Source organism: Nannobrachium achirus (assembly GCF_963921795.1).
Source record: "Nannobrachium achirus genome assembly, chromosome: 12".
Taxonomy (NCBI): Eukaryota; Metazoa; Chordata; class Actinopteri; order Myctophiformes; family Myctophidae; genus Nannobrachium; species Nannobrachium achirus.
This window is the reverse complement of record NC_137832.1, coordinates 43,571,539-43,597,010: the sequence shown is the minus strand read 5'-3', so window position 1 is coordinate 43,597,010 and position 25,472 is coordinate 43,571,539. Positions and strand designations below refer to the sequence as shown.

At 42.1% G+C, this 25,472-nt stretch overlaps 1 protein-coding gene across 1 annotated transcript in view; it reads right to left on the bottom strand.

Annotated features, from left to right (window-relative positions):
• The window catches only part of LOC308295601 (solute carrier family 23 member 2-like), a gene marked incomplete at its 3' end in the record, with an annotated part of 37,792 nt that extends 13,492 nt beyond the window's left edge, over positions 1 to 24,300 (bottom strand). Inside the window, exons 1-6 of the mRNA XM_080738651.1 lie at positions 23,997 to 24,300; positions 8,543 to 8,591; positions 7,245 to 7,459; positions 4,258 to 4,356; positions 2,332 to 2,448; positions 1,636 to 1,793 (exon numbers count right to left, since the gene is read on the bottom strand). Of these exons, the coding sequence (XP_080594777.1) occupies positions 1,636 to 1,793; positions 2,332 to 2,448; positions 4,258 to 4,356; positions 7,245 to 7,459; positions 8,543 to 8,591 (638 nt within the window). The 5' untranslated portion in view covers positions 23,997 to 24,300. The remainder of the gene's footprint in view (positions 1 to 1,635; positions 1,794 to 2,331; positions 2,449 to 4,257; positions 4,357 to 7,244; positions 7,460 to 8,542; positions 8,592 to 23,996) is intronic.
• Positions 24,301 to 25,472: the final 1,172 nt, after the last annotated feature.

Sequence of the window (25,472 nt, the reverse complement as noted above, 5' to 3'; positions counted from 1 at the left end):
TTAAAATGTAAATGTTTGAGCAGAGTGAATCATTTTCACCTTTTAGGATAATTATCACAGCAACATACAGACTTCCCTTTCTTGATTATCAAGTTGGCCACAAATGATCAGCAAATTCACATGTTTAACTTCAGTTCTCACTTTAGCTCACATGTGTTTGCAGATAAAATAACTGTTTTGTTGTGATGCAGACCTAGGATTGAAACCATACTTAAATGGTGTTGCCTACACCTATTAGTGGTCCCCTTGCCACAAGACCACAACCATCTTTGAAACTCGGCCTTCATTGTGATCTCAATGTTTGTGACTATTGCACAGTGTGTGGGGACTATGATGTTGCACGGTGGTGATGCTATTGCATTGGCAGAATCTGTCCACAGATAATCAGAGACATACAGTAGCAACACTTGGCAAAGTGCTGACAAGCTAAACTACTTCTGTGGTAGATACCGCTACAATAGGAGTCTCCTGGACCACATTTTGCCATGACGACACACACAGACCTAAAGGTGCTCGCAGCTGGTTACGAACAGACAGGACAGATTACAAACCCAGCCACGGATTGCTGCGGGCTGGGTGAAAATAAATTAATAATTAAATGACTACTGACCCCATGGTTGATCAGGACACCACAGACACATGACAATGAAAACAATGAACGGTGTGTTGTGTGTCCTGGGAAAGAAATATCCCCCCCCTTTCTCTTAAGCAAATTGATGTCACAAATCACTTTAGACTTCCTCTCACATATAATGTAGGTCTTGGATAATTTACTGACACCGAGTATTGAGTTACATGTTTTTGATGTTTTCTATCTAACATATAATTTAGCGAATGTCTGAGTGTCTGTCCCAGCGTTTCTCCTCGGTGGCTGGACCAATTGATCTGAAATCGCATCACCATCAGCATATGAACACACCTGACATAACTGTGAAGGCCGATTGTCACTTTCACAAATCGTATGCTGTATATTCGCATTTTTATGGTGGATCTATATCTATTTAGCCGACAGTACCTTTTGTGACCACACATGTTAAGGGAGGGGCGCTGTTGTTCAGGCCATGCACAATCACACACAAACCCACACACACACACGGGGGGGGGATCATGCAGATCGGTACACAGTATCTCTGGAGCCGTTAAATGGAACGGGTATTTCTTACATTGATGCTCCTACATATTATCATGCAAGCACCAGTTAAAGTTACTTTCCATCCCTCATATCCTGTGTGCACAGTGCACATCCCATAACCCACCCACTGCACATCATTTCAGAGCTCATATCTTTGAACGGGTACACACACACACACACACACACACACACACACACACACACACACACACACACACACACACACACACACACACACACACATAGGGGAACAAGAAGTACTCCACAATGACACTTGTCCTTGAGTGGTATTTCAAAGTGAGAGACAAGGGAGAGGAAAAAAAAGGAGTATAGGAAGGGAGAGAAAGAGAACAATATGTACAGCCTGAAGAGCTACATGAGAATCATGTTAAGGTCATAGACACGTAGAGGTTAGAATTATGGGAATACATGTAATCAGTGGAGATAACTCAAGGGTTCTCCCGGGCATGGAATGGCAAGGATGGTTGGTGTGAGTGTGGTACCTGCAGCCCAGCGTGGTCTGGAGAAGAGTGGTGATGCCCACACAAAAGAAGATGGTCCCAATGAGCTGGCTGGTGGCCCACTGGTCAAAGCCCACACACATGGCCTCGGCCAGGAGGAACGGAACAGCAATGGTTCCGCTGAAGCATGTCAGGTAGTGCTGGAGATACACAGGGGATAGGGTGAACTTAGTATATGTTTACTATGTTTACAGAGGTTTTCAAACCCTATAGTATATACAATACTTTATTGACCTTGATAAATTGAATACAAAGGACCAGAGCTTTTTGGGTTCTCCTTTTAGCACCATTGTATAATCATCAATAATCGCTGTACTTTTTTACAAACTGATAATAAAGTATTCAATCAATCAATCAAACCTCTATACTAACTAACTACCAATGTTATTCATGTTTTAGATCCCCATTAGCTTACAGTAAAGTTACAGCAGCTAATCTACACCAATATCATCAACAACAACATATATTAATTTCAGGGAAAAAAGAAAATGCTAATTAATTCCATGCTACCATTGCTCTGTAATTAACTGAACTTTGTTTAGCTTTGGTTCTACATGAGTGAAAAACACATTCCTGATGTGTCCTTGTTTACAAAAGAATTCAAAAGAGCAACTATGATGTAATGGTCATAATATTAGAAGTAACTGTTGCCCATAAGAGGTTGGAAGGAGGATTTACCTGTAGGCCTAAGAACACACACAGGTACCATGGTGGGGTGTCTTCTATCGTGTAGATCATATCCATCCTTCTGGCATCCATACTGTCTGTGCTGTCCAACGTCTCAGACATTGAGCTCTACAAAGGCATAAGCGTGCACACACACCGTTTAAGGCCCAAATACTGTAATTATGACAAATATCCAAAACAGCCAATCTACTAAGCTTCTAGATTTGCCATTTTAGCTTTTTTTGAAATAAATAACCCTAACCCTTGTAAAATTTCAAAAGAATAGCCCAAAATAGTGACACTGGGGTAAATGTGGCCAATGATTACTTTCAGCATAATGGTGAATATTATTCTCTGCCAAAAATATGGATTAGCATATGAACTGTACTGCTCAGACCTGGCATTACAATTTGATTTGGCTTCAAGTGGACAGCTCTAAATACAGGCATTAATGCCCTCGAGAGCTCTTCAGATCTTGACACTCTTTCGGCAGAGGTTTGGGAGATTATGTCCACATATTTAGAGTAATCTGGACACAAATGTGTCCCTGTCCACATTAAGTGAACAACGTCATGTCAGTCATCGTTGGTCAGTGAATACCAAGGAACGAAAAAGCTGCCCTCCTCTTCTACCTTTAATATGATGTTATTCTTTGTACAGCACCTTGTAACACTTGTTTTAAAGGTGCTACTTAAAGGTGCTACTTAAATAAACTTTTTTACCTTTACAGATTACAAATTATAAATGGTGTTGTTCTCGATGCATGATGCTATGTTCACATTCGCGGTGCCAAAAGCTACAACACCATCAAGCATGGCCTGTTGAAGAAGTGTTGCTCAAGCCACACAATAAATGAAGAGAGTAAATATCACATTGAGCTGCGACTAGTGGCAAGAATTAGTTCTTCTTCCTTTTCGGAAAAGAGGAAATTGTGGGGAGAGAGAAGGGGAGTCGAAAAGGTGATACGATAACATATTGTTGTTTGATGCTTCAATGTGTCATTGGAGCAATGGAAAAACCCAGCGCAACCTTTTTTTTTTGGTAGCGTGTCACGCTCATCACATAACGACGATTGTCAGACATGAACCTAAGATCGATTTACACTTGGAGTGCTTGTAGCCAGCCAGCTCAACCTTTTTTTAGTGCAGTGAAAAGTGTCAGGTGTCGGTTTGTAGCTTCATGGCACTGGCTTTAATTGAAAATCATGTGTAGTGTAGCCTGTTGTTTTGTTACAAATGGTTAAGTGGGCCATTTTTAAAGTCAGGGTTCTATCATGGACTTCAGAGTACACCCCTCAGCCTGTGTGATTTCACCCTCACTGGGAGAAAAAAGCCGAGTCACAGTGATGTGGACGAGAAGAGATTACAGGAAAAAGGAAGAGGGAAGAGACAATCAATGAGTCAGAGAAAAACAGAGGATCAGTGATATTCCCTGCATGCTTGCGGTTAAGTTCTGAATTTTTGTTAACGCCCAAAAACAATTCAACTCTGTGTTCAAATTCACTTGAACCAGCCTGTCGGTTTAGATGGAAGAGGTAGTGAAAAAGAGTTTGCATGTAGTAAAATCATCAGTAAGTCCTTGTGAGCCCACTCAGAGTTAAAGTATTTTGCTGTGTAGGCTTGGTGGGTAAGCAGCTTAATACTGGTGTATGACATTTATTAAACTTACTGTAAGCCTGTAAGTGAATCACATGAACCCCAGCTAGCATCCCTATTTTGGGCCGTTCTTTTAATTGCGGAACAATTTATATATATTTAAAAAATAAAAACAGTGGAACATTCGGCAAAATAGCAGATCTACAAACTTTGTAGATTGCCTATTTTTGGCAAAGAGAACTGGTATAACCCTGAAAAAGTATAAGAGGCCAGCTGATGGGTGCCTTGTTAAGTGGCTTGTTCAGCAACACTGGGGATCAACGTGACTCTCTTGCTGAGTTACCTTCTCAGCTCCTTGGCCATCTTTAGCGTAGATTGCCATCAGCTCTGTGTCCTCTGTGTCATGCTCTCCACTGGCCTGGGCCACGCCGTTTACCACCACCTACACACAAAAACACACAAAGCAATGCCTTTGATTTAAGCAGAAGATAATCTTCTTATTGCTGCTTGTTCTGTTGTATAATGTCAATAACTACAGTCCACAAACTAGCCTTCCAAGAAAGTAGATTAAAGCCAGCATGCATAGCATTGACACATTCTTGACTGGGTGCCAAAACAAAGCTGTGTGTGTGTGTGTGTGTGTGTGTGCGTGCGTGCGTGCGTGCGTGCGTGCGTGCGTGCGTGCGTGCGTGCGTGCGTGCGTGCGTGCGGTTGCGTGCATTAGGGCTGTGCGATAAGGACAAAATCAAATCCTATGTTACATTGTGATGATAATATAGTTGTTGTTTTTTTCCTTCTTTTTTTGAAAGTCCTATGGTGTATAAAATTGGGCTTAAAGGGGGATGAAAACCTAGGCTGATTTTGTGGTTTGTTTTCCAATTTGGGTTAAAGACGAAAGGCAGCCTGCATAAGGCAGACCGTAAAGTACACCATGATGTAAGCGACACAGCTACAGTTTAACAGTCTAATTATTAATAATGGATGCGTTAGATGTGTTAGACTGTATAGGTGTTCCAATGTACATACCGATGACTTCCATCTACAGTATTGCTGCCTTGCACACTGGCACACCTACAGTAAATCTACCACAGCCACTAGATGTGGCAGCTGTGTTGCTTACTAGCCTACTCCAGAATGTGGATCCTATGCAAACACGTATGTAAACAAACACTCATGTAAACACTGCCAAAAAAGGACATGAGCGTGTGTGTGTGTGTGTGTCTGTCTGTGTGTTTTACATGTATGCCATTTTATGGAGGGACAGTCTGGAAGACACACACACACACACACACACACACACACACACACACACACACACACACACACACACACACACACACACACACACACACACACACACACACACACACACACACACACACACACACACACACACACACACACACACACACACACACACACACACACACGCCAGTGACATTTGAGGAAGAGAGTACCGGTAGGCTTGTTTTTTTGTCATACTAAACAGGATGAAAAGACAGATGGCTGTACGCAAAAGCAACTTGCCTCACAGGATGACAAATGTCACTAGGCTGTGTGCTTATTGTGTTTATGTGTGCTGCTAAAGTAGGTCAAATCAATTATCCCATTAAGTCCTGAGGCCAATTCTACAAACGCCTTCTAAACCAGTAGTTCTTTCAAGATTTTTCAAAAATGTTCAAAAATAGCAGATGCACTGTACAAGCTCGCAGCACGGCACCAAATGACCCACTGTGAGCTTGCATATCTGTAATTTTCTAATAGCCAGCGTAAAAATCAAACAGGGTCTGAAGCACGCCACTAACTGACCAGCTCCCCTTAAAAGTAATATGTAGTATTGGATCTTCAGCCAAACAGTTCTGATTGAAAACGTAGGCCTACTCTCTCTAGCAGCTACAGGTGACCAGCACTGAGCAATATACTGTAGTGTGACACAAGCTCCTCAAATCAACCATGGTAATACTTCATTTGCATGTATTTGCTTATTTTACTTGTTAAAAGCAACTTTTTATTTAACACATGTCAGTAATATGGGTGCAACTGTGTAATAAAAAAAAGTTAATATCGCAATAAAGATATATTTAATAGCATACCAGAATTGTATTTACTAATTTAGTTTAGTATGGGCAGTACGTATAACCATGCACATCCCTACTAGTTACAACATACAAGCATGCACAGTAATGCAGATGAGAAATGTCTGTCTAGTTATGGGTTTGTCAAGATTTAGGGGGAAAAAAACACTTTTATTGAACATAGTAGGTCTGCCTCCAGGCATAAGTATAACTATCAGTTTATACTTTTATAAAAAGCTATCAAGATGGATCTTACGAATGTTGTTTATTTCACTGTCTTACGACAAAATGAAGCAACACATGCCTCAATCTATGATCAACGTTGCTTGCTTCATTGTTGACATGCCATGGTTTGTGTTGTTATAATGTGCAGACATTATCAAGTAAAAATAAAAACTAAACTTTCATATCCATTTGTGGCGGACTGGATATGATGAAGCACTCCGGGTGACCTCTGCCGGATATTCTTCACTCTGTCTAAAGGTCGATTTTCTTTTATGGCTCATGTTTTACAAACTGTACAGAAATACTTCATTTTAAGTAAGACACTTATATAAAAAGTCCTAAGGCACTTTGGACTCAAAACGGTGCAAAAGACTCAAGAAAATAACACCTCTTAATAGTGGAACAATGGGAAGAAAATGGCTGTATTGCTGTTTTCTATTGTACTTAAGAAGAAGGGAAAAAAAAGAAAACCACAAACGATTACAGATTGTCTGGCCAAACCAGCAGGCCTTGGCCACTCCACTAAACAGCACACACTGGTCAAAATCCCCACTGTATTATTTGATACTTCTGCACCGACTCAACAGACTGGGACAAAATATTTCAGGCGTGCGTGACTGTAGTTTGACTTATGAATGGGTGGTGGATGTTTTGTTGTTGTGGCTTTTGTCTTTTGACCCACATTTGGCACTGGGACTACTGCCAAAAAAGGACATGGGACACGTGTAGTGTAGGAAATGGAAACGGGAGCAGTGACTGGGCATCTGGGCATGGATGAGACAGCATTCCTCCACATGCACACAACACAGGCTAGCAGTAATGGCGGGTCTGTGTGTGATGCACAAAATAAATGAGAAAAGTACTGTAATTACAGAGCTCTAACACCTGTCTTTATCATCATACCGTTCATCATGAAAGACTTTAAACTGTTTGTGTACTCCTGGAAAGTGAGGACATTTCGCTAGTCCTCACATTCCTACAGGACTAGGAAACCATTCACACATACAGACACACACTCGCACGTGCTTACCGGGATGGGGTAGAAATCCGCGCCGTGTTTGCTCTCCTCTTCATATTTGCCTCCTTCACCGCCTCCATCCATCGACTTAGAGGTGGTGTTCTTCCCCACGCCCATTCCTTTCTCTTCCTTGTCGGCGGCGGCGCCCTCGGCCCCTCCTCTGCCTCGCTCTGGTGTGAATGTGGAGATGCCCCTCAGCCTGCTTACATCGTCCAGGGCTGATGCATCTGCAGCGGGGAAGGGGAGAGACACAAGGGACAGAAAGAGAAGGAGGGACACATGAGTTGAACATCTGGATGCAAAAAAAGAGCGAGAAAAACTCTGAAAGGTTCAGAATTTCTAACTTCAACTGGAGGTGGAGTGGACCGCCTTGGAATCCAGGTTTATAGTAGAAGCTGGAGACAGCTCCTGCTGCCCTCTGGGCTTGTCTCAGGTCTGTGTTAGTCCGCACAGGACCGCCTAGCCCATGGTAGACTACTATAGAGGTAGCTGTTTGGTGTTAATAGTCGACCGAGTATATTGGGAAAGCAACCTTTCTGAACTGACGACAATTAGTTTGTACTGCGGGTGGCCATGCAGATGGAGCCATTGGTGAGAGACAAGAGAAACCAGGGTGGTGGCAGAGATGAGGAAAACAGGAGGAGGTGGCACAAAGGAGTGAGAGGAATGAGTAAAGGGGGAGAAGATGGGAGATGGGAGAGGACAGAGTCGACAGACACAGGACGGAAGCCTGGAAGGTGAGTTTAATTGTCCGCAAAGGGTGTTCGTGGTATTTCTGGTGTTGCGTCAGGACGTGTTTATGTACAACAAGGCCTTGGAGTTGTGTTCACGGACTTCCTTCTGACACCATGGCAGCCTGGAGTTTTGCCACTGCATTTGGTTATAAATTGACAAACCAGAACATTTTAAAAATGCCCAATGAAACATGTCAACTCGCTATGGCCTTAAAATGAATGATGCCTACCATTGTGTTTAGGTAATAAATATATAAGAGATATGCACAAAAAGGGCCAGCCAGAAGTTACTAGTGTGTAGAATTAGCAATATTATTAGCATTAGTGCAGCTCAAAAAGGGTCTAACCTGTCACCTTCCGACCTTCCTACGTTCGCCTGACACCTTCCTTACCTCCATCATCTCCTCTCTGCACTGCACTTGTAAAAAGGGTCCCGTCACATTCACTCCTTCCTACACCTAACACCCCACCTCCCCTAATGGCAGAGCCCCTCCCCGCCCCACTCCTGTCCCCTGCCGACCCGGGCAGTCGCCCTGCTTCCGGCGGTGTTAGGTAGGTGTTGGATAGGTGTAATACCTAGTTGGCACATCCCATCGCTCCTGGCGAGCTGGGCAGCAGGGAGCATCTGTGAGGGAGTGGGGATGGGGCGAGACAGAGGAGTAGGAGGAAGGACAGAAGAGGAGAGAGAGAGAGAGAGATAGAGAGAGAGGGGGGGGGGGAAGAAGAGAGAGGCAGAGGGGTAGGAACAGGTGGGTGGGGGGGTGTTCAGGGGGAAGGAGGAGGTGAGACAGGAGTTAATTTGACAGTCAACAATTAATCACGAGCATCAAATTATGAGTTGGACAGTTGTCTATTTTAGTGTCTAGTGTAACATCTTTACCCAGATTCCAATGCAAACCCTGATGCACTCGGCTCCCATCTCAAATAACACACCCTCATCAATTTGAAACAAATCACGTCACCTCCTGAATGTGTAATGGACCCAAATGCTGTATCCGATGTCATATGAGGTGACAGGCTTGTGACCTGTCGTGGAAGTTATCTTCCCATCCCTTCAGACATTATACTGTGTCAGGTTATAATGCACTTCTCGTATATGTGCGAGCGTGTGCGCGCGCACAAGAGTGTGTGTCTGCAGCCTGCATGATTATGTAAGCTATTCTGGGTAAAGTCAGATTATGAAAAAAGGGGAACAAAATAAAGCGCTATTGCTCACCAATTTAACATAAAAGCACATGAAGAGTCTTTGCACGTGGGTAAGAGAAAGCAATCGTGAGTGAGAAAAAAACAAGAAAGAGAAGAAAGAAGTAGAAGAAAAGAGATTTGAGGTTGAGGTTGTGAAACAGACCGCATGCAGGTGCCATTCTAAACACATCCCAGATTCACTGGGGTGGTGTACACTCTGGTTTCTAGATCAAATACTGCAGTAACCTGATCCAAGGATCTCATCCAGTCATGCAATGCTGGGTGATAGGACGAGACTAACCCTACACCATATGTTGCACGTGCATATTCACGTGAACTTGGGCAACTGTATCAGACAGTGTGTGTGTGTCTCAACACCAGATGTTGGTCAGAAAAACCAACTGAGTGTCTTTGAGAAAGGCCCTGAAGCCCTAACTGCTCCCAACGAGCAGGCTGGTGCCTTCCTTGCATGGTTTACTTTGCCATCCGTGTGTAAATGTGTGTGTGAATGGGTGAATGTAAAGCGCTTTGGATAAAGGCGCAATATAAACACACCATTATCATTAAATGCAGCATGATTTACCATCAGACTTTTCACATTGTTTTATTATTGTTAGTTTCATTTTATGTATAGCCCTTTGGGACTTTTGTGATATTGGGCTATAATAAAACTTTACTTGACTTGACTTTTGCACCTGTGAACTTGTGTCGTGACAATAAAGCTGAAGTTGAAGACATGTGTTCTCTTATCTAAAACAAAATAATGAAACGGCAGGGTTTGCCGAATTTCAGGAAAAGTTAGGAGTGAGACTTCAGGGAGGAGTTGGCGGTGTGAAATGTTTGACCTTTTAACGCTGATTTAGAGGAATATCTCAATTCAACGTTAAGACTGTTGTGATGTCTTCACCCCCATGCCCCTTTGTTCATGAGCAGGTTGGCATACCAGATTCAGCTGCGTACAGTATTTCCTAGCTGCAATGCCTGTGGTGCCAGGTATGTGGTATTAAAGGGTAGACTTTTAAACATTACTACACTGGTTGCCTGCCTGCTTTATGATTTTACTTATTACTTTAAGGCACCGACTTCATGGCCTAACCCATAATTATACAGTATGTCATTACTACCTTGTGAGCATGTACACATTAGGCGGGAACCTGGTTGTGCCTAAGTTGAGGATGAAGACAAAGGGAGACAGTGCCTTTGATGTCGTGGCTCCTAAACTCAGGCTTGCTAAATCAGTGTCTTCTTCTAAGGCACTTCTTAACATATTTGTATTTCCATATACTGAAATTGGTTGTAATTATATCATTTGCCTCCTTCACCGCAATTATATCAAAGCTCTCTGTCTACCGAGAAATATTTGTGCTTACTCTCACCTATGGTCATGAAGTGTGTGGGTCATGACCGAAAGAATAAGGTTGCAGATACAATCGGACAAAATGAGTTTTCTCAGACGGGTGTCTAGCATCTCCCTTAGAGATAGGCTGAGAAGTTCAGTCACCCGAGATTCAGATTCATATTCAGATTACTTTATTAACCATTGTGTAATACACATAGGAATTTGCTTTGGCATACTACATTTTTGCATTCAACAGAACGCAACACACGTAGTCACCACAGCAGCCATGGGCGGCGCTATCTTGGAGAACCTGCACAGAGCAGGTTCAGGAGCCAGAGACTTGGAGTAGTGCTCCTCCTTCACTTGGAAAGGAGTCAGCTTAGGTGGTTCAGACATCTAGCACGCTGTGTATATCATTTTGTAAAGGACTTGCGAGCCGGGTTGTGACACAACGATGTTGCTATCCATCCATCCATTCTACACGGCAACTGCAGATTTAATCATGAGCAGAAGTTTGTTACATTTAAAAGAATATAATTTTAATGCCAGTAATAATTAATTTTACAGGCATGAATGAAAACGTAGAGGCCATTTCAGGTATTCTTTGCATACACATGTCAAACAACTTGTATACATACAGGGCTCACTACACGAGAGTGGGTTAGTACTTCATAGAGAGGAGGTGGGGCAGAGAGACTAGAGTAGGCTAAAGCTCAGGCAAGCTCCTGTTTACAATGTGTACTTCCTGCGAGAGGCAGGGGTGAATATGGGGATAACATAATAACAGATAAGACCACGACACAAGCCAAACAGGGACAAACAACTTCTATTCTATCAAGAGGTAGAAGAGAGACAGACAAAGAACAATTTAGTCTAGAAGACACTAGAAACTCCTGAAAAATGTGTAAACACAAGACTACATTTGTTTGTGGTTTTCAGAAAACCTAAACACCAGCACAGTTTCGGTAGAGTGTGTTGTGTATTTTGACGTTCACAATTTGCTCTGTGTGTGCATAACTATACTCCCAGGTTTCCAGAAGGTGGCATACCCGTTTCCTAAAATTCCTATTCCGGTTCATTTTCCCATAGCTTCATTTGAATGACTCCGCTGTAGATTTCAACTGGAAACATATGTGAAGGTGTTGTGTGTTTCCCTGTGACTACTGTCTTTATCTGCACTTTTTTTTACAACAGACATATGACATGCTTCTTGCCTTAAATGGCACAATAGCGATTGCTAAAATAAGGGAAACCTCACTTCACGTGTCATTCCGGAAGCAAAATATCAGTGCAAACCAAGCTGTACTGCCTAATAAAACCTTTGGTCTTTATGCAATCTGCAGGAGTTATCGCCTAACTCTCAGCATTACTCCACATCATGAAAATATTTTACGTAGCTATTCATTTAACTTGTTAAATTCTTGTCCCTACTTTGGACATGGTGTACCTACAGTAGCTGACCTGATGGTGCATTAACCACATTCTGTAAGTGCAACATGCCTGGTTTAACTGAAATCAAAGACCTCATTGCTTCCCTGTCCTCAGTTCCCTGTCTGCTGTCCTATGCAACTAATGTAAAAAGTTAAACATAAATAAAACATTTAGTCTCAACAAAAAAATGGCATAAAAAAACAGGGAAATGAGGTAATAAATTATTTCCTTTGTTATTGTTAAAAAGCATATTAGGGTCAAATAAATACTTACACTGGGGGAAATAATCTGTCCCTTTAATCTGTCCCTTTAAAAGAATCTGTTACTTTAGGCCTGCACAATTATGAGAAAAAAAGATAATGCAAATTATTTAGCAAAAATAATAATCTAATATTCACCAATAATCATTATTTCATGATTATTGATCGTAAATTCGTAATAATTGATTATAAGGATTTTTGTCTGGAAAATTGTTATTTTATATTATGCCTTTTTTATTCATTGTGGTTGTCGCTTATCTTCGGAAAATTGTGTGTAATGAATTGTGTGATTTTATTGAGCCTCTATGAGGCTGTAGGACCAGCTCAGTGGCCTTGTAGATAGAGTGTCCGGGAGGTCGGGGTTTGATCCCCGACTATACAAATGGGAGACAAAGCATCCCTGCTTGGCACTCAGTATGAAGGGTTGGATTGGGGGTAAGTCCCTGTCCCACATTCCTCTGTTTAAACCAGCATTAGGTAGACCCTACAGAAAAAATGTGAGTATGCGATCGTATAATTTCCTGCATAATAATCAGCCAAATGGTGCAGATTATGCGGGGGTCATATCTTTTAAAAAAGGCAACATAATCGCATATTTCTGTCCGCATATTTCTTACTAGCTCTGGTCCAGACAACGACAATATATTCTATGTTTTGGGTCTGAGTGGCTAAATGTCATCAAATGGTGGTCTAACGTTACTTATAAAAACGACCGATACATCGGGGAGATAATGACCGATGGTCCGATACCGACATCGGGGTCCAAAAACGACCGATACATTGGTTTGACCGATATATCGGTCTGGCTCTAGTTAGCTCCTCATCAGAGTGCAGTATGGTTTTATACTGTACTCTTAGGATTTCGGATCGGCCTCACGTCTAATGGGTTAATGAAAGGAGGTGGCCAGTCTGGAGGCAACCCCTCCTACTTTCTTTAATTTTAACTGTAAAAGTCCATCACCATGCTAGGATACACTGTGAGAAAGCTCAGTAAAAGGAACGGCAGCTAATTTAGATCAGCGGAACAAAGAGGTACAGTCCAGATAATGTAGCTCCATCATTTTCTCACTGTAATACAGACACCCACACAGCATGCAGGTCACAGCATGCTGTCAGAAGCCCATGAATGGGCCCTGAAAGGTTAGTAACATAAAACACTGTTTTGCTGTTGTTCTCAAAAATATAGGCGTATATGGTTCTGTGTGTGCTGTGTGTGCTGTGTGTGCTGTGTGTGTGTGTGTGTGTGTGTGTGTGTGTGTGTGTGTGTGTGTGTGTGTGTGTGTGTGTGTGTGCACGCTCGCATGCTAGAGGGTGCTCTGGCAATACCACCACCACCCACTGACTTAGGCATTTTTCCCATCAGGCCTGCAGGCAGGCTAAAGGCCAGTGTATGTATTGTTGCTTCAAGCTGATGAGATTTGCCATAGGCCACCTTGAGTGAAGAAACTCCCCCTCATCTAACTTCTCTCAGTGGGATTGCCCCTTTCCAATGGATTTACAGGGGAATGACTTAATGTAGTCGTTTCAAAATGAAAAGCCAAGACTCATTTTAATTGAAAATACTTAACCAGCCATAATAAACAGGGGAAAACAGCTTAATTTGTATTCTGCCACAAATGTATTACATTATTACATTAATCCAGTATTACAATACTGGATGCAAATACTGGATGCACTTAAATACTATACAAGCTAGTCTCTCTCTTTCATGTGGCTGTTTCTTTCACTCATATTACCTATGTCGAAACTTCAAACAGCTTGCATCCATCCAACTTGCATTGGATCTTGCTCCTTGGATAGCCAATTAGACATATTTTATTTGACATGGAAAGCAACAAGTTGTTAATTAAAACATACTTGTACTTAAATATGTACATTTTGTTTTTGCAACCAGGAACTGGGATGTGGCGTGTTACAATTGTGAGTATCTTCTTGGTTCTAATCTTCATGGAAGTTATGTTGGTATACTATATATAGCTGAGTTTGCTCTATTTAAGTACAACATTAAGTTTGTGTGCATGCTGCATAGTACTTTATGTAACTTTAGCATCTTAGTATAATAAATGTGCTAATTAAATAAACCGCCTGGGCCTTTTGATTGATTAAATTATTAATCAGCAACTGAGCTACAACTAGACATTGTTATATAATCCTTATATAATATTGTGTCTTTGCCTCGATTGTTGTAAATACCAGTGAAACAAGTTGAACAACTCTATAATCATAGCCCTGCGGAGACGATGAATATTTAAAGCTGCTGATTCATGTGCAACACACCTAAAAAGACACCTTAACAAAAAGTGCTAAATCCATTGATTGACATCCATTATTTGACCATAGGGTACAAATCACACAGAGATTGCTCGGGTAACATATTTTCCAAATCCATTGTGACCGCTCTGATTCACTAGCTTAAGTTTGTATTTGCTTATTAGAGTTCTGTCTGAAAATAGGGAGACAGGAGATGGGAAGGAAATATGTTGCTGGTGAGTATGGCTCCAAGTTGACCCTCACTCCCCAATACAAATGCAGCATCATACTGCGACATCCCTATAATCAGCCAATAAATGAATGTCTCACATGTGCTTGTGTGCACAGTGCACACGCCCTGCAAAATCCATAGAATGCTCATCAGTTATGACTCATAACCAGAGCAGATGTGACCAGTGTAAACCTTCTTTTTGTACAGCACAAGTGAGTGGGACAAAGATGGCACACAAGCACACACACGCACACCCAATGGTCCTTCTGACAGGAATAGACTGTGCATCTATAAGGTACTCCTTTCATTCTATTGTTCATTAAACACAGCCCGTAGGCTTGTACCAAAGATCCACAGCATGTGTCTCAAAAATGTCCAATAATGAAATGATGTGGTATTCTTTTATGCAACAAGTTTGGCCATCATGAAAAGAGGAAGGTATTGCTGTCACAAACATGGATAACAGTATCTCTCTTCCCTCTGGTCAATAAATAGAGGTAGATCAAAAACAGCTGTGTCCGTCTATTTTCATTAAACACACACACACGCACGCACGCACGCACGCACGCACGCACGCACGCACGCACGCACGCACGCACGCACGCACGCACGCACACACACACACACACACACACACACACACACACACACACACACACACACACACACACACACACACACACACACACACACACACACACACACACACACACACACACACACACACACACACACACACACACACACACACACACACACACACACACACACACACACACACACACACACACACACACACACACACAGCTCCCTGCAACATTACTACTCGAGGCCCTTTCACAAAGTTCTCTCCACAGAGTCCACACTAACCTAAATAGGGTAACAGCCAAAGGGGCTTTAGTTTTCAAGATACCGGAGGTAGGTCCAAACACAACAGTTTTCCTCATCTCTAAGGTCTCCCATACATGAAATGGATTCTTGTATACAAATATCTTACTGCAAAAGTGGTGAAATTGATATATTGTTAAACCCCAAACTAAGTTGAGGTGTTCAATTACACCCGTTTGGGTGGTATTCAAATAAATACATTTTTCATTTAAGTTCAATTTCACAAGGCATATTTTAAATGTTTTTTGTAAGTGCAGGCATTAATTGAAACGACCCACACTGTACTTAGGTAACCTCCTGAGGTGGTCCGAGTTCACTTGGTGTGTTCATGTGCACAATAATGTTGAGTCATTGGTCCAAGTTCACCGAGTTTTACCTCAACTGCTGCCACACAAGTTAATTGACAGTCATGTACACTATATACCCGAAATTCAAGCTGTTGGCGAAAACAAAATCTTCTTGCCAAAAATAGCCAATCTATAAGCTCAAAACACGTTGCATTACATTGCGTTGTGAGCTTGTTGCAGCTATTGTGAGGTTGAGCTGCTATTTTCTGCAAATGTTCCTCCCACAATAGGGATAGGGATGGTAGGTTTCAAGAGGTTAAGATGAAATGTGAGAGAGTAGAGGACACAGAACCATCATTAAAGTTTAGCACATAAGTAATAATGCTGGTTCCTGGGTCCTGTAACACTCATATAGTAGGTGATCTTGCCTGGTCTCCTTCTGAAACTCATATGACGAATGTCCTACTTCCTATTTTTTGGAGCTGTGTGCAGCTCCCTATACGTGGCTGTGTGGGTCTGTCTGTGTGTCTGTCTGTCTGTGTGTCTGTGTGTGTGTGTATGTAGCCTGACTTCGGCGCGTAACTAGTGCCGCACCATTTACGCCACTCGCGCAATATATACATCAAAATGTGCGGCTCGGCCGGGAATGGTGTTCTATTACCTTTCGTTCCGATCCGCCTTACCATGCCGACGTAATCGGCAAAAAACGACGCTTAATTGTCCCCATTGACTTATAATGGGACAATGCAAGAAATCACTTTCAAGTATTTTTCTCTCGTAAACCATAGGAGCTACAGTTTCAAACCTCGGAGAGGAGATTCATAATGATTTTAAGAATGAATCGAAAAATAATTACATCACTCGGCCTCATGGTGGCGCTATAACGGCCCACTTTACGTTTTGCCCCGTAACTCTTGAACCGTGGATCCCTGGATTCCTTGGGTCAAGACGCATCTCCCCATATAGGCCACGCCCATTTGCGCCAGGATAGATTTTCCGCCATCTTGAATTTTCTCCAAAACACACCTTTTGCTCCTTTTCCTACATATTTTCTTCAAATGTCACAAAAATCGGTACACATGATCTACACACACACACACACACACACACACACACACACACACAGCTCCACTTCACACGGGTGTGATTTTTTCCCACCAATTCACATTCACAATGGAGAAAAAAAATAAACAAAAACACTAAAAAGGCTGAAAACAAGCACATTCACGGTATCTTAACTAATTTGCCGGAAACAAAATTCTAAAATCTAATCATTTACCGCTCACCCACCCACGGGTACATGAAACACAGAGTGTCTGTGAACCGGCAGCCCAGTGTAATCTTAGTCACATGCCTCCAATGGCAAACAGGGCCATGAATCCATGTTTGTGACCCAGTTCACTTTGGGTCTGCCCTGGCACTGCCAGGCCCAGGAGCCCTCTGTGAGGTCATCGTCACTTGATATTGATAACCTCTAGTCCAAGGGTCTTCAACAGGGGGTCCGGGACCCCTAGGGGGTCCTCAGAGTTACTACAGGGGGGCCTCCAAATCCTTGTGTGATAGAAACTTTCTCCTTCTCCTTTTTTATATTAACCACTTGAACCCTAGTGTCCATATTCTGAGAACTGAGTAGACTAAGTACAGATTGCAAGGTCAAGTTTATTAAAGGAGTAGTTCACCACTTTTCAACCTGTCTTCATATAATAGGTCCTCACTAATGTTCATGATAAAATATCACAATTTTTTTCTACTCAGTCCAAGTCTCCTAGGAGAGCTGTGGGAAGTTCAGAATCCATAGTCTTGTGACATCATCATTTTCCAAAAAAAATAATTTAATCAATATTTTTGAAAAAAATATTTAGATTTTTAATATCGCGAGAACAATGGCTTCCACTTTAAAATTGCAACTTTTCAGGAATAGAAAGCCTGCAGTTTCTATAAGCTGGATTGGTAATCGATGATGTCACAAGACTATGGGTTTCTGACCAGCCGACAGCCCTCCTCTGAGAAAAAAAAAAAAAAAAAAAAAGAAAAGCTATTTTTGAGTGAGGACCAATTATATGAACATAGGTTGAAAAGTGGTGGAGTGCCCCTTTAAGTATTGACGGTTCAAGTGGCTAAATATCTGAAAACACAAATTGACATGAAACCAAAATACACTAATGATCGTGCTGTCAAACAATGAAACTATATGGAATCTATGAGAAGGATGTGGGGGTCACTGCTTCATCTCTCGCTCAACTAAGGGGTCCTTGGCCTGAAAACGTTGACGTAGTCCAGAAGCCTTTCAAAGTTTCAACAGGATGCATTTAGTTTGTGCCCAACACCTCCAAATGTTAAGGTAGAAACATTAAACATTCAGAAAAATAGTGCAGGTGAAATCTTGTTTGCATGGTCAGCATTTTGACTTTTTTGACGTTTTTGTTACTTTAGCGTCTGCTAGTAAATGACTGGCTAATGCTACTTGAGTAAAACAATTATAATACACTAGCAATGGCTATTTGTCCATATGGCACATTGTGCAGTATACTTTTAAAGATCACTGTAGACATACCCAAAAAGGCGACAGTGTGGACAAGAATGGCCAAAACATTAATACCATCCTCAGTTTTAAGATGTTGAAAGCCTACTTTCCTTAGTGGGAACACTCTGAACCAGCGACCCGCTGCAGGCTACACAAAGCCTATGTGGTATGCGCCTGGACCAGTAGGCCAGCAGGCGCCCCTAAAATCAACTTTGTTGTGGTGAGTAGCGAAAGTGTCTTTTTTGCAGGGGTACCGCGGCTGTGAGCGTCGGAGACATAGCATTAAGGAGAACTCCCTCTAGCGCTATGGACCAGAGCTAACTCTGCCAAAGGCAAGGGCACAGAGACAGCGCAGCTTGTGCACACCTCAGGCCTTATCACCAGTACAACCATATATCACCAAGGAGTCAGGGACCAATAAATCAAAATTACCAATAAGCGATAGTCACTGTCCGATAGTGGAGATAGCCAGTGTTACAGTAGCATATACTGTATGGGCACACGCAGGCACGAACACACACACACACACACACACACACACACACACACACACACACACACACACACACACACACACACACACACACACACACACACACACACACACACACACACACACACACACACACACACACACACACACACACACACACACACACAGTGTGTAAGCTGAAAACAAAGCCTTTGAAATGTCAGTCTGACACTCTGACAATGTTCTAACACATTACAACACAGTAACACTTTCATCATATCTGTCAAACAATGAAGTCAGAACTGTTTAAAAGCCCTGCTAGTTCGTAGTTACAGACAAAACATAGTCTGAGATGGAGATTATTTCCACAATCATACATTTGTCCTCTAAAATTAACCCATCTCAACAATTAGGAGCAGGGGGCCCTATACAATGCCAGGGGAGCCGTTACCTACGGCCCACCAAGACGTTTCTACCAAACTGAATACGTCATGGTGCTCAACTGAAAACGCCTCCCTGTCTACACCTGCCCAGTCGGGCAAGTGCCAATTGAGTGTCATCTTTTGTTTTCATTCCAAACCTTCAAACCTGACCTCACTCCTGTGAGTTCATGATGATTACTAGGTTGGTATCTCCATCCATGCTGCATAATATTCATGTATGTTGATGAAATACTCATATTTAATAGTCTTCTTCAAAGCCACAGACATAATGCCATGGCATGTTGAGAAATGAGTCGTGTCATTTAAATCAAATATCGGATGCACACAAGACAAACATATTAATTCTCTAATCAAGAATTCAGTTGAATTACCTCATGCGTGCCTTTCGTTACATTCTGGTCAGGCTTTAAGCTAGAATAGCGTGCCCACCAATCTACAAGCTCACATGCAAGTTGAAGTGAACCGTTTGCTCAGTAGATCTGCGAGGTCTCAGACAATTTCATTTTGCAGGCAATGAATTTGGGATATAGTGTGGGAGAAATCTACATGCTGCACTGCTGGCAACAGTAGTACCCCCTCGGCAGGGCTATTACAAATTTGAATGGGGCAACGGGCAAGTGGATTGGAGAAGTATTTGCCGCAAGTCAAGTAGGAAAAAACCTTAACATCAGACCATGCTGAAATGCTAGCGCTTTATTTGTCATTAGATAATGTCAGAAGGTATCCTACACTTTAAGTATTTTCAAACTGAGAGACAAGACACGTTGATTTGAATTTGAAACTTTTACATTCAATTATTCATGACAACACTAAAAACCTGACTGATGCACATTAAATGAGTATACAGTTACACAATGGTTAACATAACAACATGCCACTGTTCCTTTAACTTCTAACATGTGAAATACTGCAAGGCTTTGTTTCTGAGGAAGTACTGGAAGATACTACAATGGCCGTCACAGTCACCTGACTTGAACCTATAGAAAATCTCTAGTGGGATTAGGAGAAGGTGGTTGCAAAACGCAAACCCAAGAATATGACTATATAATTAAGACTATATGATTATACGGTAGTCATAATGGACTCATCTGTATTATACAATATATATTTTTTATTTTTGTATTACCCATTTTGTGCCCCAGAAATTAACGGATTAAAATGTCCAGAGTGCCTCTCGCTGGCTCCATAAACGGCCAGTATCTTATTTTGAAGGCCAGAAGTCCATAGCGTTAACACTTCCAGTCTGACGTCATCGCGTCCTTCACCGGAATCGATCATTGTTTACGTGGTGTAATGGCGGAACGGATCGGTGCTTTTCAACATGTGTTTTATAAGCGAGCATCTATTGCCATCTGCGCTTTGAAAGTGTTGTTTTGAGATAATGGACATTAAAGATGAGATTCCCCGTCTGCCTCAATGTTATGGGATTACTATTTTGTGCTCGTGGATCCGTGATGATGATAAATCAGCTAGGGAGATCGGCTCGGGACCATCCGCCATTGTACCCGGTAGGATAACCGCCGTTACAGTAATATATTACTTTTCGCGAGATATCTCGGGAATGGCACTGCGAACATCAAAGGGAATTTCGCGAGATATCTCGGGAATGGCACTAAATCGGTTAATAATCTATACAGAGGGATGGTCTTCTTGCACGTGGGCACCTTCAATGGTGCCCATGGTGGACTATGAAAGCCAGGGGTGTTCTGACTGTTCTCTTCCCTGAGCCAGGCCTACGCCTAACCGTAATGCTGCATACCAAGCCTAATATATAGGCTATATTATAGCCTACAGCCTTCTGCTGATGGTAGACAAACTGGACACCTACAAGTTCCTGGGAATGCAAATGACAATTCACTGAACTGGAATGACAACTCTGAGGCCCCCTCTACCGGAAGGGCCTCCTCAGGAATAACAATCCCAGATCCTACTGCTACTGCAGATGTTAACTGAGCAATTTATAAGTTGGCCAATATTTTTATCTTTTTTTTTTGTATTTTGTATAAAGCCGACCCAAATAGGTTGAAGCTTCGAACTATTTTGAAGTATAAAACACAGGTAGACAGACACAGGTAGACAGACGGATACAGAGATCTCCATATATGGGCGCAAAAGGGACACAGACAAACCTAACCCATCGAGTCGAGGAGCACATTCAGCAACAGACTCATCATCCCAGTGCACAAGACAAAGGGTCTTGGACAGTCCTTTGTGCTAGTTGTAACATTAGGCTCCACAACCAAGCCTGACCCCACTGTTCTGTTCTTGGATTAGTGACTGACTGCACTTCTGCTTGACACATTCACACATGGACTCTACCGGGATGTAGGCCTAGAGACAGACTATACAGAACCATGACAGATGCCTGTTAAGGATTGCTGTAAATGTTTCATTCTTGATAAGACAGTAGGTCTGTACTTAATCTTGATAGACTGTACATATTATCCAGATACCCCACTGTTGGAACCCGACTGAAACAGTACACTGTATCATTTTCATATCCACTCCACTGTCAATAGTCTGCTCTGTCACGACCACTTGGTTTGTAGATTGTAAACATAACGTTTATCCAAAATCTTGCACTGAATCCAATCCAGCGTCAAGACAAGTTTCAATAGAAATCGGATATCCAAGGTGCCCACTGGCCTACCGGTCCATGCACATACCACATAGGCTCTGATGCTTGACAGCGTATCGCGGGTTCGAGTCCCGATCCCGACGACCTTTGCTGCGTGTCACTCCCCATCTCTCTCCATTTCCTGTCCTATCAATAAAGGTATAAAAGTTAAAAGATAATAATACAAATAAAACATATCCTTCTGGATTTCCAAATTAGAGCCACTTAGTTTGATTAACACTATTGGAAACCTGTAATATGATTACTCAACACAGGTTTTATGTTTTAAGTCTATCAGAATTAGAGTCTACTGGAAGTACTAAGTAGGCAGCTTAACTTAGGTGAAACTAACTTGAAGCTATAGAGTGCAACATGTTTTTCAACAGTGCAGGTTTAAGTGGTAGAAATCCCATTCATTTCTCCATACACATTTCAGTGTACACAGCAGGGGACTTCCAACTTTTTTCAGGCAATTTTTGGCCAATGTTTCCACAGAATAGGGATGTGGGGGTCCGAGGGTTCTGTCACACAAAGATTTGCCGGGCCCCCTGCAGTAACTCTGAGGGGTCCCTGACCCCCTGTTGAAGACCCCTGGACAGGACTATTGGCCACTTGGCCGCCAATGTATTTACATTACAATTACAAAGGAGTGTCAAAGACCATAGTCTGCTCTGGATTTGAGAGAGGACTGCTATATTGAAACTCAGCATTAGACCCATAAGGGGCACCACAAATGTCACTATTTGTTGCATAGGCCTATACTTTTCTCCACAAAATTTGGTACAACAATGATAGTCATATGACAATGTATGCCAAACAGGGTTTTGATATTCCACACTGTTTGCCTGTAATTGGTTTACAAAATTACTGAGGCTTATTTCTTAACCCCAAAAACCCACCATATATCATGAACATCCAATCAATCCCAAATTGAAATTGCATATTGAGGAACAGCTCCAAATTTCCAATACGACCTGAAATTCAAATTCCAATAAAAATAACAGGAAACGCATGCCGTTGTGTGCATGTAGATTGGATATTTATGGCAAAGACAGTATGGTGTAGACAGAAAAGCGGCCCAAGTACACAGAGAACTCTGTTCCAGTTTACTAAGGGATGGAACCTGTATTATAGTATATGAGCTGTTTGAACTAAGATGTGTGTCATTGGATGATTATTACCAAAAATAAGGAACAAAGTGTGTCCCCTAAATTTAGTTCAATATTGGGTAGTTTCCAAATAAGGGACAATTCTGTATTTCAAGGGATGGTTGGCAACCCTAAACTCCAAGCACTTTTGATTCTGCCCTTGCGGGCACCACAAATTCAAACAGTTGCACCATATTATGTCATACAAATCTTATTTCCTATGTAGCCTCCTCTGGTCCTGATGGCTGCAACCCACACTTCCACAGCCCAGCATGGCTGGGCAAGCAACCCAGCCTGGCACAGTTATGCGCTCCGATGAACGCTACTACTATCCAAGTTCATCTTAATGTGTATCTCTCTAAGACTATAGGTATACATTCTGGATTTCATCATGATTATTGCTGTTGTTGCAACACCTGATTTTCCCCCATCTATATCCATGATAATCCATCCACCCATCCATCCATCCTATCTAGTGTCCCTCTCTGAAATATTAACACCTATGTTATGACAGCGTTATGACAGCACTCGTTATGTGGGGCATTATGCTGCGTTGCATGGTTAGCTAAGCTGTCCTTGTCTTTATGTTTTTGTTTAAGTACGCAACACCGAGGTCTGGACCTTGAAACCGATCATGTCTTCCACATTCTACGTCTAGTGTTTGTAAGGTTGATTTCAACATGAAGTTTTATTGGAAAAAGACACATACAGACACATACAGAATAGATCATCTTAACCGTAACCCTCTGTTCTTCACAGCGCATCACCATCAACCAGGGGAGACATATGGCCCACTATCTAATTCCTGTCCAGGAATTCACCTCCTCTCATCTCTGTTCCGCTTATTCACACGCTGCTGTCTGGTCTACTTAATAATGTGCGCGTTGCGCCTTGTTTCATAACAGCCACACATAACAATGGTGGGGGGGAAAAATCACTAAAACACAGACTCACCTGTCTGAGGAAATGAGGGATCGACAGAATCCACGTCCCCTCACACAGCAGCAGCAGCACAGCTAACGTTGTTGTTGTTGGTCGGTTTGTTGGAGTAGAGGAGATGGTGATGATGATGATGATGATGATGGGGACACGGATTTACAGTCTGAGAGATGGTCCCGGGGATTTAAACGAAACCGTGGAGAATGACCGACACCTTGAGGCCCGGTGGTTCACAGCACGGCTTGTTTCAGCAGCATACGGCCCAGTTACAGTATATATGGACGCTACAACGCTGTGTGTCCATGGAGAGATTTTGCCTTTCATACAGTCAGCCACGGGGTTGACTAGCTCATCACCGCGCATGCTCACAACTGACCCTGGTCTTGACGTCAGATCTCTGTAACTCCTCGCCCCGCCCTCTGGGACGGAGTTTCGACCAATCGGGCTGCGTGTAAAGCCGTTACGTATCTCTCCGGAGCCAATGGTTCTTCGTCGTACAACAGAGTCGCGCGCGCAGTACGGTCACTGTTGTGTTGGTGAATCACCAACTGCCTCTGTGCTGTGTGTTACAAAATGCATCACCAATCATGGTGATGTATTTTGTAACAGAGCACAGAGGCAGCGGTGGAACTGGAAAAAGTACTCGTCTCAAACCTTTTAAGTAAAAGTACCAATACTGCATTGGCAAATACTCTGTTAGAAGTCCGGAATTCAAAATGTAATAGAGTAATATAAAATACGAAAGCATTGGCATCAAAATGTACTCAAAGCACTAAAAGTAAAAGTAGGCCTACAAAAAAAAGTTTGAAAATAGCAGATCTACAAGCTCACAATGAGCTTGTAAATAAAAAATAAGGCTAAAGTGGTTAATAGGCCTATGTGTTTTATAATATTATAAAATGATGTAGCCTAACTACAATTTTCAAATAATTGTAGTTAAAATAATTTGGATCCGAGATGTAGTGGAGTAAGGGCTGTGAAAGTTTGGTAAATTGGAAACATTCAAGTAAAAATTGTACATTACTTGAGTATGTACTTACTACTTAGTTACTTTATACCACTGCCGGTTCGCTTTACATTGTGTTGGTAAACCACATCTCTCTTCACCTTGCTCTTTGCCTCTGTTTTAATTCTCCCTGGAATCCCAAAGGTTTATTATTGCGTAAAAAAACTGTCATTTTATGCTCACCGCTTTATTATAGTCATATAAGGTTCGTGAAAGGGGCGAACACTGCACTCTAACGGTTATTTGTTTGTACTACGATTATTAAATTGACCTACATTCATTTCAAAGTCACTTCTCTATCTGTAGCCTAATAATAAAGTTCAGGTAGATCATGCCAATTGCCAACCGACACCACACATTTGATCATGTGGCAAAAACCTGAAGTAGGAATATTCAACTTCCTAACATTTGAACTGATAGCCATAGCCTAGAAAATCACACACCCCATTAGGTGGTCATTCAGGGCTAATAGCGCTTTGTTTTTG